This window comes from Lithobates pipiens, unplaced genomic scaffold, assembly GCF_037356315.1.
Source record: "Lithobates pipiens isolate NorthernLeopardFrog02 unplaced genomic scaffold, aLitPip1_a1.2 Scaffold_18, whole genome shotgun sequence".
Taxonomy (NCBI): Eukaryota; Metazoa; Chordata; class Amphibia; order Anura; family Ranidae; genus Lithobates; species Lithobates pipiens.
Window position 1 is genome coordinate 391,553,336 of NW_027507758.1, and position 13,335 is coordinate 391,566,670.

The following is a 13,335-nucleotide window of genomic DNA, read 5'->3' on the forward strand; positions in this document are numbered from 1 at the left end:
ATATTAAATTTAAAAATATATATATTTTAACAATTCCGGTCTAAATCAATTGAGCACTATTTACAAAAAAGGTCTATTCTTTCAAATATTAAAAACTAAAAGCTAGTGCTTCAATATCAAGATTAGAAAGAGGATCAAGAAAAAACTTTGGAATGTAGTCTTTCTTACTTTGTGCTGAGCAATCTGCTCCTGGAGTTTAGATGTCTGTGTACCAATGGGTTCTGCATTGGCAAGCTTCTTTTCGGTGTTGCTGAGCCACTCAGACAGAGGTTCCAAGGTGTCATGGAACTGTTCTGCTACAATCAATATACCTTCCAGCTGACGATTCCTATAGGTGAAAACATTAATGTATGATATTACATCATTATATTATTTTAGCCATTATATATTCTTTTTTTCTCTGTCTGAATTTTATATCTTCCGGTATCTCCATCACAACTTTGTAGTGGGTTTGGCTGGTGGAAGCGGTGAGAATGAGACGGAGACGGATATCAAGTAAAACACTGCCATACTGTCTGCTGGCTTGGTGGAACTTTCACATAAGCAACATTAGGGAAATTTTGATTATTTGTTAAACATGTATCCTTTTCAACATGGTGGTCAAATGAATATGGAAAATAGACTCAAAGCAAACCATGTCTGACTTTCCTTTAGCTGATCCATAGAGTTCTGGGGAGTTGTTGCAAGCAGGAATGACATTTTTACTCTGCTGCCCTTAATGATAATTTAGGGAAATTATGAACAGAAAATTGACATGAAATCTCAGTGGTCTATAACTTTCCCTTAAAGTCATAGTAATCCCTTGCCCTAGGTTCACACTTTGAAAACACGGCCGCAGGGAAATCGCCTGGTTCTTTTGACCAGGCGATTTCCCTGTGGTTCCTGCACCAACACACGCACTGCGATTTTATATGCGTGGGGGTACCATTCAGAATGAATGGCAGGCCCGTGCGTTTTAACAGAGCACCACATTTTCACTGTGGGTTGTTGTGGGAATCGCATCCATTCCAGTGCTCGCAGCCACATGCAGAGGTGTGAACCAAGCCTCACATGTACCCAGTGAAGTGACTGGCCTCAAGTGATACACAGAGATGAAACAAATCCTCCTACATAAGTTGCACCTGTTTATCTGCAGTCTTCTCTTCTCCAGATCCATTCAAAGTGCTGAATTTTTTAAGTCTAAGAGTTAAAAAATATGGAGGAGGGGTCAGAGAGCTGAAATAATACTCTGCAGAGCTCAGTGAGGAGAGCTCTGAGAGCTGATTGGAGGACAGGGACACACCCCCTTTCACACAGCCCACAGGAACAGAGCTGAGGCTGTCAATCAGCTTGTAGTCCCCCCCATGTCACCTTTTTTCCTTTTGGTGTCAAGAAAACTTGAAATTATTCATACTGATAGCAGAGGAACAAAGCAGCAGACAGAAATGACAATTCATGCTCACACCATAGAGGGCTATGCCTTGTTCATATTTGACATCTGAGGTTTTACAACCACTTTTAAACTGTAGCTAAAGGCTCAACACATGTTACAACCTGACCATACAATCTCAGTACAATGAATTTTAGACTGACCAAAGCTATGTAATATGAGGGCCTACCTAAATTTTTCAATTTGTATCCAACTAGACAGGTCCTAGCACAACCTACTTGTTGGCTGATCTAAAGGAAATCGTGCAATCAGACTGTAATGTGAATGGCCAGCTTTAGGTAATACCATGATAGTCCTAAGCTGTAGTTGCTAAATATTTAGCATTTTTTAATAAAAATTCGAAGAAAGATATGATCAGGCAATGTAGTCATGGTGGTAAACTAAGTTGCATCCGGTAATGCAATGCTCCATCTTCTCTATAAAGACAAATAATAAGGTTGTGTTGTAATTACATTGAGGGATTCTAATGACTTCACCGGAGCAGAGAGAAAAGCCAGAGCCACAACATGTAATTACATAGTTAAATAAACAGTTTTGGGCGGATTCAACATATTATTATTCTAGGAAAAGCATGCATTGGCTTCAGCTTCTCGACAGTTTCACTTCTGCACTTATGAACTCGTCTGCTGCTTCCTTCACTTTATTGTTATCATTACTTTGGCTCTCAATGCAATAATATATTGAAGTTTTTAACTGATGTATATTGGAGTACAGCAGAAGTTCATAAACATTAATACATAGATATGAAAGTGGAATTACCATGACTTACTCTCAGATTAGTAAGGCTATATAAAATATTACTTTGTGATCACTCTGAAATATTTAATAATATGAAATATGTGCTGTGTTTAAATATTATGTCAGTCAATGCTGGGTCATGAGGCGGCTCGGGAAAGACTCGAAATGTGCAAAAAGCTCTTTGGCTCATCCAGAAAAAGTGAACAGACCCCAATAGTATATATGAGACATCCTGGCTTACTTCCCTGTGCGTCTGGTGCAGCAATCTCAGATAGTTTAAATAAAGATGAACCTTCTCCAATGAAAACCCCTACAAAACATGAGCCCCGTGTATCCATATACTTAACTAAAGTAAAGAATTGTATCTTGGAGTGGCTTTTCAAGAATGTAATAAAACATATGTATTAATATTTTGCTTTGTATTTGTCTATTTTACATTAAAGTGGTTGTTAATTCTTACATATACCGAGTGAAGTTACTAGTCTCAGGTGATACACAGAGATGAAACAAATCCTCCTACATACATTGTATCTGTTTAAGTGAAGCCCTATCTCCTCTACAACTATTCACAGTACACAGATAAAGGGCTATTTCTGAGCTTCCTGTAGGCAGGGGCCAGGGATCTGATGCCACACACTGCACGGCATAAAAGCAGTGTGTAATCTGAGACCTGCGTGGAGGGAATGGACAGACCCCCTCTACACAGTCTCATAGGGAAACATGCACAGCTGAGGCTATTGATCACCTGCTGCATGACGGGGGGGCATCTCCCAGGATTATCTGGTACTGGCATAGACTGTCAATGAATGACTGTCAAGGAATGAGAGAGGCGATGGAAATCACACTCAAAGGTTTGGATAGGGGCAAGGACACATTATAGAAGGACGTGCTTTACTTATTTTTCATTTCAGAGGTTTAGAAAAAACTATAGCTATAATAAGTTTGGTCAATTTTATTTTGTTTTACTTTAGTAAGTTTTCCAACAAATGATTTACATATACGGTATATAAACTTTGTTTTACAAATACACATAAAATTACAGGGTGCACATCCATGGTTTTCTACAAACTGAGCATAGCAAAAGCTATTTCTGACTCTCTGTCTTTGAAATGCTTGTAGTGAACCATCTGAACAAGCAGACAGGCAGAGCTGGGGGGGGGGGGGGGGGGGTGTCATCATTATTTATCATTCACTTGTGTGTAAACATGTCAGCATACATTAAACCTGTGCTTTGCCCATTCAGCACAATACAATGGGTTCACTTAAATGCCACCCTTCCCAGCTATACATATTCACTGTCTTTTACCTTCCCTCCATTCTTTTAACCCATCTGTATATTGGAGGAATCCAGATTTAAGCTCTAAGCTGTGACAGAGGTAAGCACTCTCTCCTTAGCCTTTTTGGCCAATCACAGTGCTATCAAAAGGACAGAAGGGAGTCTCCAAAAGCTCCAAATAACTGAATGTATGGGTACTTCTCATTACCCCTGGTGGCTGGACAGAGAAATAGGAAGGGTGAAGGTTTGTGGAGCTACAAAAGGTTAGCAATTTAGTCAACTTGTTGCTTTTCCCTTCAATTTAAGCCACTGGCTCTCTAAAAAGCAGGATTTTCCCTTTCAAAATCATTTAATTAGGTTTTTAAAGACAGTGATACGACATTACAGGTAAAGCTGGCTATACACTAGTAGAATTGTGTTCTAAATGTTTTGTTGTAAGAACGTTAATTCAATATTCTAATTGTCAGTGGGATCAAATTGATGTCCATTTTCAAAAATATGGATGGAAATTCTTCTCCAAATTTCTTAAGCAAAAAAGTTAAAACTTAAAAGTGAATGTGGTTTTTGTTTGAAAATATTCATTTCTAAATCGGTTGTTGAAAGCAAACACAGTTTTTAAGGGCTTTTGAATTGTATTCATCCATCCACTGGATGTACAAAGAATTTGCATACAAATATTCATGTGAATATTCATATGAATGTTGGTTCAAAAATCTACTAGTGCATATAGCCAGCTTTAAGTATATTAGGTTTCCATACAAAAGTTTTGGTTAAAAGTAAATGATCAGATGGGATACTGCACACATTGAATTAGGGTGCTCAAAACAGTAGGCTGGAGGAGAAGGTAACAGGGGGTGTGATTATAAGGGGGTGGTTTATAGACATGCATGAGCTTGCAATTCTTGTATAAATGTTTGGTGAGGGGGCAGCTGGATTTTTTCAACTGAAAAGCTAAGGAGAGCCTACAACAGAGTTTTTAAATTACGGGTTGAAACTCAAACTGGGCCATGGACATGTTTCTAATGGGTTGGTATTTGACTGTGTAGCTCCGCTACATCCAAGCACAAAATCAGTATATCAGTATTAAGTGGAAAGCACACTGTCTATAATTTACAGCACCAACTCATATGAGGAAATAGAGTGTGTGCGGGGAAGGGGGGCAGGAAGAATTAGTCATAAAAGGACTGAGCTTTTCTGTACAAGGACTACAAGGTCAAGTTACGTGTGTATATTTCACGCACAAAAAAAGGTAATGAAGAGTGCACACATTTATGTCTTTTATATCTGCCTGGGGATCCATTTTAAAAAGTTTCTGTATACATATGAATATTTACATTACAGTACAGTAATGTTTTTTTTATTTGGGTCCTCGGATTTAAAGTGGAACATTAATTAGAGAATTAAATCCTGATAGAACATGTCAGGCTGGCCCCATTTCCAGGCATAGCTATGTAAAACAAAAAAGTGTCTATACTGTTAAAAATCCAGTAAAACACTGTCTCACTGCGCTCTGCACATGCTCAATTGCTCTATATTTTTAGGCACTGTGCCTAAAATCAGAGCCACAAGAGGCCAATCTGCTAACAGCCTATAGATTTACTGCTGCCCATGGGGCTCTGGGTTTCAGAAAAATGGCTGCCTCCGGCAGGACACAGGGACAGTGCTAGAGGCAATTTACAGCATATACTAATTTTGTTAGCGTAACTATTAGAATGTATGTGCCTTGCTAGAGAACATTATTGTTTATTAACCTCTCTGGTGGTATGATTATTTCAGATTTTTGAAGCTCAAAGAGGTAAAATATTTTGCATGGAAATTTGGCATTTTATATTGTAGGCCTGTAATTCTTATGCCGCGTACACACGATCAAACAAGCGGGTGGAAAAGTCCGGCAAACTCAAGTCCGCCGGACAATCCCCCCGTGTGTAGCCTCCGGCATACTTTTTTGACCCGAAAGTACGGCGGATAGTACGGCGGACTTAGTATGCCTTATTAGTCCGCTGAAAAAGTGCCGTGTGTGGGCAAGTAGCCCGTTCGGAAAGTCCGACGGACAGTCTGGCGGGAAGTCCGCCAGACTAAGTACGTCGGACAGACGGCTACGTGTGTACGCGGCTTTAGGAATAACACACTTAAATCTGAATCTAGTCCGGGTATGATAAAGTTTGAAACATGAAATCACAAATTATAATATAATAAATAAATATAAATAATTATAACAAATAATAATATAATAATACAAATTGTTCAATAATGTAATCAAATCAAAAACACTGAAATTTTCTCAGTTGCAGAATTGTCACTGTCATTACTTTCAATGTTTGATGACGGATATCCCCACAAATCATTATCGCTCAATTATGCGAGTGATTCTAATTTATTATCGCTGTTTTCCGGCTGGACTAAAACAGTTTTTGATGTAAAGGGACAATTTTGGTTGCTATGGACAATCTCCAGTTTTCAGGCAGAAAGAAAAGTGTTTATAATATAAAACTGCATGCAGGGCACTGGACAAACTACTAGAGACAAAAGGGATGTGAAATTATTTGATACAGTAATGTAATCTGTAAGATTACAGTGTAATGTATGTATTGTGTGTGTTTCACATTTTGAATTTGGCGCCGTGCTCTGTCCCTGTGCGTCACGACGTTCACAGGGAATGGAGCCTGGCGCTGTCATACATCGAGAGGAAGAGACACAGCTCACACACACAGTGGGGAGACATTGTAGGATCCTGGGGACTAGGTAAGCAACTGTACCTGGATCCTGCGATGCAATCTCGAGTGTGGCTTGGGGTTACCGCTTTTGGTACTGAAAATTCACCACACTCAGGATTACCACCAGGAAGATTAAAAAAGATTTTTACCCATACCAGCTTAAACATTTAAAAACCCTTGGCCTAGAAATCATTGTAAGAAGATTGCTAGCTTCACAAGAAAATACAAAATATTCTAATATTTCATATTTACCTGGCTAAAAAAAAAAAATATATATACACATATATATATATATATATATATATATATATATATATATATATATATATATATATATATATATATATATATATATATATATATATATATATATATATATATATAAAGTTCTTATGTGTGCTATATGGTGCATTAAAACACATCTGGATTGCACGTGGTGACTATTTAAGAACTGTCAGAAGGTGGAGAAGGCAGATGGCAGGTGCCCTCAGCGTGAACGGAGCTTTTTTTCTTCAGTTCAGTGGTGGGGGCAGAAGTCGTGATTGATAATGGATCTACATAGGGAGACATTATTTTATTTTTTTCTAATAAAGGAGTTGTCAAAAACTGTCTCTGTTTTTATTTCTTTTTGACACTTTTTTTGGTAAAGAAGTAGAGGTACAATGTACCCTCTACTCATTGAGATGGGGGCCTGGGATCTTATTAAAGGGGGCTTCTGGATTCCAATAAGCCCCCTGCCCATAGACTCCCACAACCACGGGCCAGGTTTGTGGGGAAGAGGCCCTTGTCTCCATCCCTTGCCCCTTGCCCTTGCTTGTCCACCCCCCCTCCTGACCTGTCAGGCTACATGCTCGGATAAGGGTCTGGTTTGGCTTTTGGGGGGCCCTACTCTATTTAAAAAAAAAATATATGTGGGGGCTGTTTTTTTTTCTGATCGAATTTGTGTTCAAAACTGATGAGAAGTGTGATTCTGATGCTTCCCATAGAAGGCAGTGAGCCTAGAATTTGCATCTGAATTGCACCACAGTGCTCAGAAAATGTGCAGGACTCTTTTTAAATTTTAAGCAATTCGCACTGCCACTGCACCATATATATATATAAACTGGCTCCATTGAAAGCCGGTTTGGATTCACATGTCATAGGAATCAGATATGGTTTAAAACACATCAATTTCATCAATTTTCATATATGTGAACAAAGCCTAAAGATATGAGAAACTATTGAGTGACATCTTTTAATTATTTTCTGATAACAGTTGGAACAGTTGGCAAAGTTCCCATCAATCGGTGCCTCCACTGAACTTGGAACATTTGGGTCTCTATAATCTCATGACAAAATCATGTTATGTTCACCACTTTGTAAATACAGAAACATTCTAAACAACACAACATTACATTGGGAGAATTTAGTCCCTTACGTAAAATACCAGACTTTTTAAGGGTAAAATACACTATAACAAAAGTTGTCAGCAATGTCTGCTAACACAAAAAGCATCAGTCACATAGCAGACAGACAGTGCCATTAACAAATATTGCTAACTACAACCATGTATGTACTGTAGCAGACACCAGATGGGTTTAATCTGCAACTTAATCCTATAGGTGTGCTTAACAAATGAGATTCAACACTCCGTGTTTATTCTGAATGGTACATTTAACATTTCATTTACTCTTTATTAAAGCAACACTAGGAAAAGGAAGCACTAAACTGCATACATCAGAAAAAGAGTATCATAAAGCTTGCGTCAAAGCAATATGTTATATATAGTCACTTATATTAATATTTGGCAGTGTAGATTTATGAAAAAAAAAAGCACAATTCACATGTAAGGACAATGTACAGTATGCATTTCTATAGTGTATAATGATATTATGTACATAGTGTATAATGATTAGAAAAAGTTGTTTTTTATTTGTGTATACAAAAATTATAATTTAATGAGGTTTATGGCACATCTGGATCCCTGTTCTGTGTTGTAAAATGCATACTTTCATTTATGCCGGTTATCACTTTACTTCTATCACACTGCAGCTCGCATACAAAGAATAGAGAGTAATGTTATTGGTCCCCTTCTCCCCTTGTCTATTCTCAAGGCGCTTTGTATTCTGATAACTATTCACAGAAAGCAAGGTGTTCTGTGAATGGACAAGGGAAGAGTGAAGTGGATACATGACACTCACTTCCCTGTATAAGACCCTAAACTCTCATAGACACAGCAGGCAAGAAGTACATTGATAGCTGTACTATCTGGAATGAATAAAAGTATGAAATTTACACTACAGAGCAGCGATCCAGGCATGCCCTAAACCTCATTAAAATGTAACTTTTTTTAAATACACCAGAAATTACAAATTTAGTTAGTTGATTTGTTTTCTAGGATAGTATGTAGGTCTGTGTAGAATGCGAATATGGGATATTGGTATGACTATAGGCTCTTCATGCCCCTAAGACTACAAAATCTGGTACAAAGTTCCAAATACCTGAGTGTCAGTGCTAGCTAATGTCTCTGTAGCAATGCATCACATACCACTAACAATGTACGCGAGGGAAAAATGTATTTTGCTTTGTATTTATGGTTGGAAAGTCAGAAGGTTTTTTATCTTAATGCATTCTATGCATTAAGATAAAAAGCCTTCTGTGTGCAGCAGCCCCCCCCCCCCCCCATATCTGTCCAACGATGTCCACGAGTGTCTCAGCCATCCGTGACTCTCTATCCTGATTGGCTGAGACACAGCAGTGATGCCATTGGCTCCCGTTGCTGTCAAAGTCAGTTAGCCAATCAGGAGAGAGAGGGACGGGGCCGACCTGCAGCTCTGTGTCTGAATGGATACATGGATCTTGTGCTCCCATAGCAAGCTGCTTGCTGTGGGAGCACTCGACAGGAGGGAGGGGTCCACCGAAGAGGGACCAGAGAAGAGGAGGATCTGGGCTGCTCTGTGCAAATCCACTGAAACAGAGCAGGTAAGTATAACATGTTTGCTATTTTTATAGAAAAAAAAGAAAACAAGACATTACAATCACTTCAAGTCAATTATTTAATGTCATCATATTTTTGGTATATTAGAATGATTCGTTTTGGAATGAATTTCATATATTCGGATTAATTTCGTATCTTCGGATTTGTTTTGTCAATTTGTTGTTCCAAATTGATTTGTAATTTTGGAAGTAATTTCGGAAGATTGGCTATATTTGTTTTAACGTGTTAATTTGTTATTGTGGGAGATTACTTTTGCATTCTGAGTCATCCCTGTTAGTCCAACCCACAAAGAGAAATTAAATGAGCTGATTGGACAATATCAATTTGAGTCACGTGCATCTGAAATAACATTTATTTTGTATTTATTTTTTATGTTATGATTCAGAGATTCTGATGGATCCACCTCCATCCAACCCAAACACAATAAGTAGGAATCATCATCTTATTTCGCTTTGATATCTTACTGTATTTATTGCAATAAGTTTCCATTTCATGTGTAGTGCATTTTATAATAATGCAAAATGTTAATGCAAAATAAAAATGAAATGGATCTGAATTAATTATGTAGTTACATTATTTTGGAAGCGTCAAACAAAAGGCCTAAACTATTGCATCATTTCATCCGAATGAAACAAATAAATACGAATTAATTTATTGTTTTGTTATTATTTATTTTGGATTTGTTGGAATTCATTACTGTTGTGATTCTCTAAATGATGAAAATGTTGCCCAAATTTCAATTTGTAACTAAGCAAATTGCACATGTCTACATACCACTCAAAAGCCAAAGCCAAAGCTGGAAGCCTAGTGTAATATCACAGAATGCACTTCTAATTTCAAAGTGCAAAGCACAGGGTAGGTATGTAGTAATCAAGGACATTTTCACTCTTTTTCACAAATGCACTGTTCAACTGATGTTCTCCCATGTTTCATACCTTCATGAGTTGATGTCAGAATGTTTTAATGTACAGGTATTTTACCAGTGTTAGTCATACCGTATTTCAGCTTTCTTCAGCAACTCATCCCACCGACGCTCCAGGGTACTGAGCTGCTTCAAGATCTTGTCTTTATCTGTTTGGTCAGCAGTAGCAGCAATCTTTCCCCCCTCTCGTTTAATAACATCAATGGTTGGCTTTCGGTCATCAAGTAGTCTTTGTAGCAGCTGGTAACAAAATAAGAATGATTTAATACTTTATCGGGATGGCAGCTCATACAAATTCAAACTGTTTAAAAGGAAACTGAAAACAGTTAATGTATTTAGGCTAATGATTTATCTCTATTGATTTGCTCTACATGGAATCTTTATTTTACAAATATATATTAGTTTCAGGGCACATCCATAATCATGTATCATCTGCTGGCTGAATGTGAACATATAAAATATGTGTATGCTATACAGTATATCATATTTACGTGACTATAAAACTAATTAAAAGAATACAGTGTATTCCTTAAAGTGGACCTGAAGACAAAAAGTAAAGATTTGCTATGTTATAAGTAACATCTAGAAGTTAATTGTGCCTAAGCTGTAACCTAAAAAAACGAACCTTTAGTCTTAAATTAATCTTAAAAAACAACAGGCAGGCCAGGCACTCATGTACTAGCATTAGGACATGTGGAGTGAGATTGGTGATATCGATACTGTGCCAATCACTGTTCCTTGCTGAAGGTTATGACATTAGGAAGCAGAGCCTTGGCCCTACCAAGATGGTCACCTCCACACAGAGACACAGTGCAGAACTAGGCATGGTCAGTAATGGGGAACGATCAGCTGCAGGGAGACCAAAGGCAATACTGGCGATTAGCCCTTTCCTCTCTTATGCCATTTTATTTGAGAACAGTTTGCAGAGTTTAGTTCATTTTTTTAAAACAATCCCCTTAGAAAGCGTGTTTTTTTAGTAATACATACAAGACAAGACAACATCTATCTGAAAAGGTTAAAGTACACTTGTATCTAGGTTATGGACGCTGAAGTATTTACATATTCTTAACAAGCAGTAAAAGAGCTTTAAAACCAGCCATTCTAGCTGTTTGTAATGTGAAGTAAGTCATTTGTAGGCCTCATGCCCCTGTGTGCTGAGGCATAAAATCCATTCAATTGCATGGGTAATTGCATTAAAATCGCATTTAACCACGCATACTCGTGCAGCACTTTTTCCTGGATGCACTCCCTTTTTCCTTCGGGGGGGGGGGGGGGGGGGGGAAGTAAACGCCAATGCATATACAGCCATTTACTTTCAGTAACATGTGGCACATGAAACCGAAAAACTGGAGTGTGGGATTCAAGTTAGAATAAAAGCATTTATTAGCAAAAATGTATAGTACACTTACAGTGAAAATCTGGTAGATCAGCAGAAGAGAACAGAGGGCTGTGTCTGCTCTGCATTAGCGGAGCAGACACGTACAAGCCATCTGTCTTCCCAGCGGGGATCAGCAGACAGAATACAGACAGAATACACCGATTAATGCTGCATGATCCAAGCAAAATTTCCTAACAAGCTGGTAGTTGATAGATTGTTTGATAATTAACAACAATGCCCATAAATTGATCGAAATTCAGCCAGTCCTTACCATTTGCATGTTATAGGTGACATACATTTATTTGCTGTATTGCAGTATGGAAAAGAAATAAGTATGTTTAATCACGAAAAGCATGAACAGCGATTATGTTTCAGCTGAAAACTGCTCTTGTACCTTTTGCTCCTGAATCTGAGCTTTGACCACCTTGAATTCAGCAGATGGTGACTTCTGATTGGCCACAAGCTCTTCTGTGTCTGCAAGCCAGCTCAGTATAGATTCAATTGCATCTTGAAATCGTCCACATTGGAGGAGAGCTTCTTGAAGTTGAACTGCACGCTGAGCAACCTATAAAAGAAAAGGTTTTCTTTAGTCTAACATATTTTACACGTATCAGAACAGAATCTGTGAGCTGCAGATTTAGTTTTAGTTTGAGAACTCTGGCTATATTAGAAATGCACTATAAGGAACTTTACTTTATTAAGGCTGTTACCCCTTCATTAGGCCAGCAGGTCATGAGCTGAGTGACAAAGACCTTTTTGTAACAACACACTTAAATATGGGCAATCCTTTTCTATCCTACAAATGTATATTTATGTACTCTGCAATCACCACCAGTGCTGTTCTTAGTGTGACAAAACCATAGGTTGAAAAATTCAATTATGATGATTACCTTTCCAAGGATGTCTGCCAGGGGTGCACCAGAGACTTTCTGGCTATTGTGCAAACCAGGTAAATTTGCAGACTTCGGGAAGCCAGCATCTCCAGTGCATCTCTAAAGTATTAAGACCCCTGCCACTTGTTCAGTTTTGTTATGTTTCAGCCTGATACTACAGTTGTTTTAAATATTTTTTTCTCATTACTCTGCACTCAGTGCCCCATAATGACAAAATGAACAGAACTTGTTTGCAAATGTTTTAAAAGAGAAAAACTGAAACATCACATTTGCATATGTATTCAGACCCTTTGCAACAACACTTGGAATTTAGTTCAGGTGCCTCCCATTTCTCTTGATCTTGCTGAGATGTTTCTACATCTTGATTGGAGTCCAACTGTGGTAAATTTAATTGATTGGACATGATTCGTAAAGGCAAACACCTCTCTATGAAAGACTGTATAGCTGACCGTCTGAACTGCCTGCAGAGCTCAGAGACAGGATTATTGCAAGGCACACATCTGGAGAAGGCTACAAAAAAAATTCTGCTGCACTGAAGGTTCCCAAGAGCACAGTGGCCTCCATAATTTTCAAACAGAAGAATAAGTTAGGCACTCTTCCAAGAGCTGGTCGCCCGGCCAAACTGAGCAATCAGTGGATGAGGGCCTTGGTAGGAGAGGTGACCAAGAACCCAATGGTCACTCTGACTGACCTCCAGAGATCCTGTGTGGAGATGGGACAAAGTTCCAAAAGGACAACCATCACTGCAGCCCTCCACCGATTTGGGCCTTATGAAAGAGTGGCTAGACAGAAGCCATGCAAAACACATGGAGTTTGAAAAAAAGCACCTGAAGGATGCTCAGACTGTGAAGAACAAGATTCTCTAGTCTGATGAAACCAAGATTGAACTGTTTGGCTTCAATTCTAAACGTTATGTCTGAAAGAATCCAGGCACCGTTTATCAACTGGTCAGGGTTGAATGGAGCAAAATACGGAGATATCCCCAATGAAAATCTGTTCCACAGCGCT

The 13,335-nt window shown here is 38.4% G+C and overlaps 1 protein-coding gene across 28 annotated transcripts in view; it reads right to left on the reverse strand.

The window, feature by feature from the left end:
• DST (dystonin) overlaps nucleotides 1-13,335 on the reverse strand; it is a 736,344-nt gene that overhangs the window by 107,052 nt on the left and 615,957 nt on the right. For all 28 annotated transcript variants that reach the window (XM_077487838.1, XM_077487826.1, XM_077487828.1 and 25 more), the window contains 3 exons: nucleotides 11,829-11,999; nucleotides 10,130-10,296; nucleotides 169-328 (listed from right to left, as the gene is read on the reverse strand). In XM_077487838.1, the coding sequence (XP_077343964.1) occupies nucleotides 169-328; nucleotides 10,130-10,296; nucleotides 11,829-11,999 (498 nt within the window). The remainder of the gene's footprint in view (nucleotides 1-168; nucleotides 329-10,129; nucleotides 10,297-11,828; nucleotides 12,000-13,335) is intronic.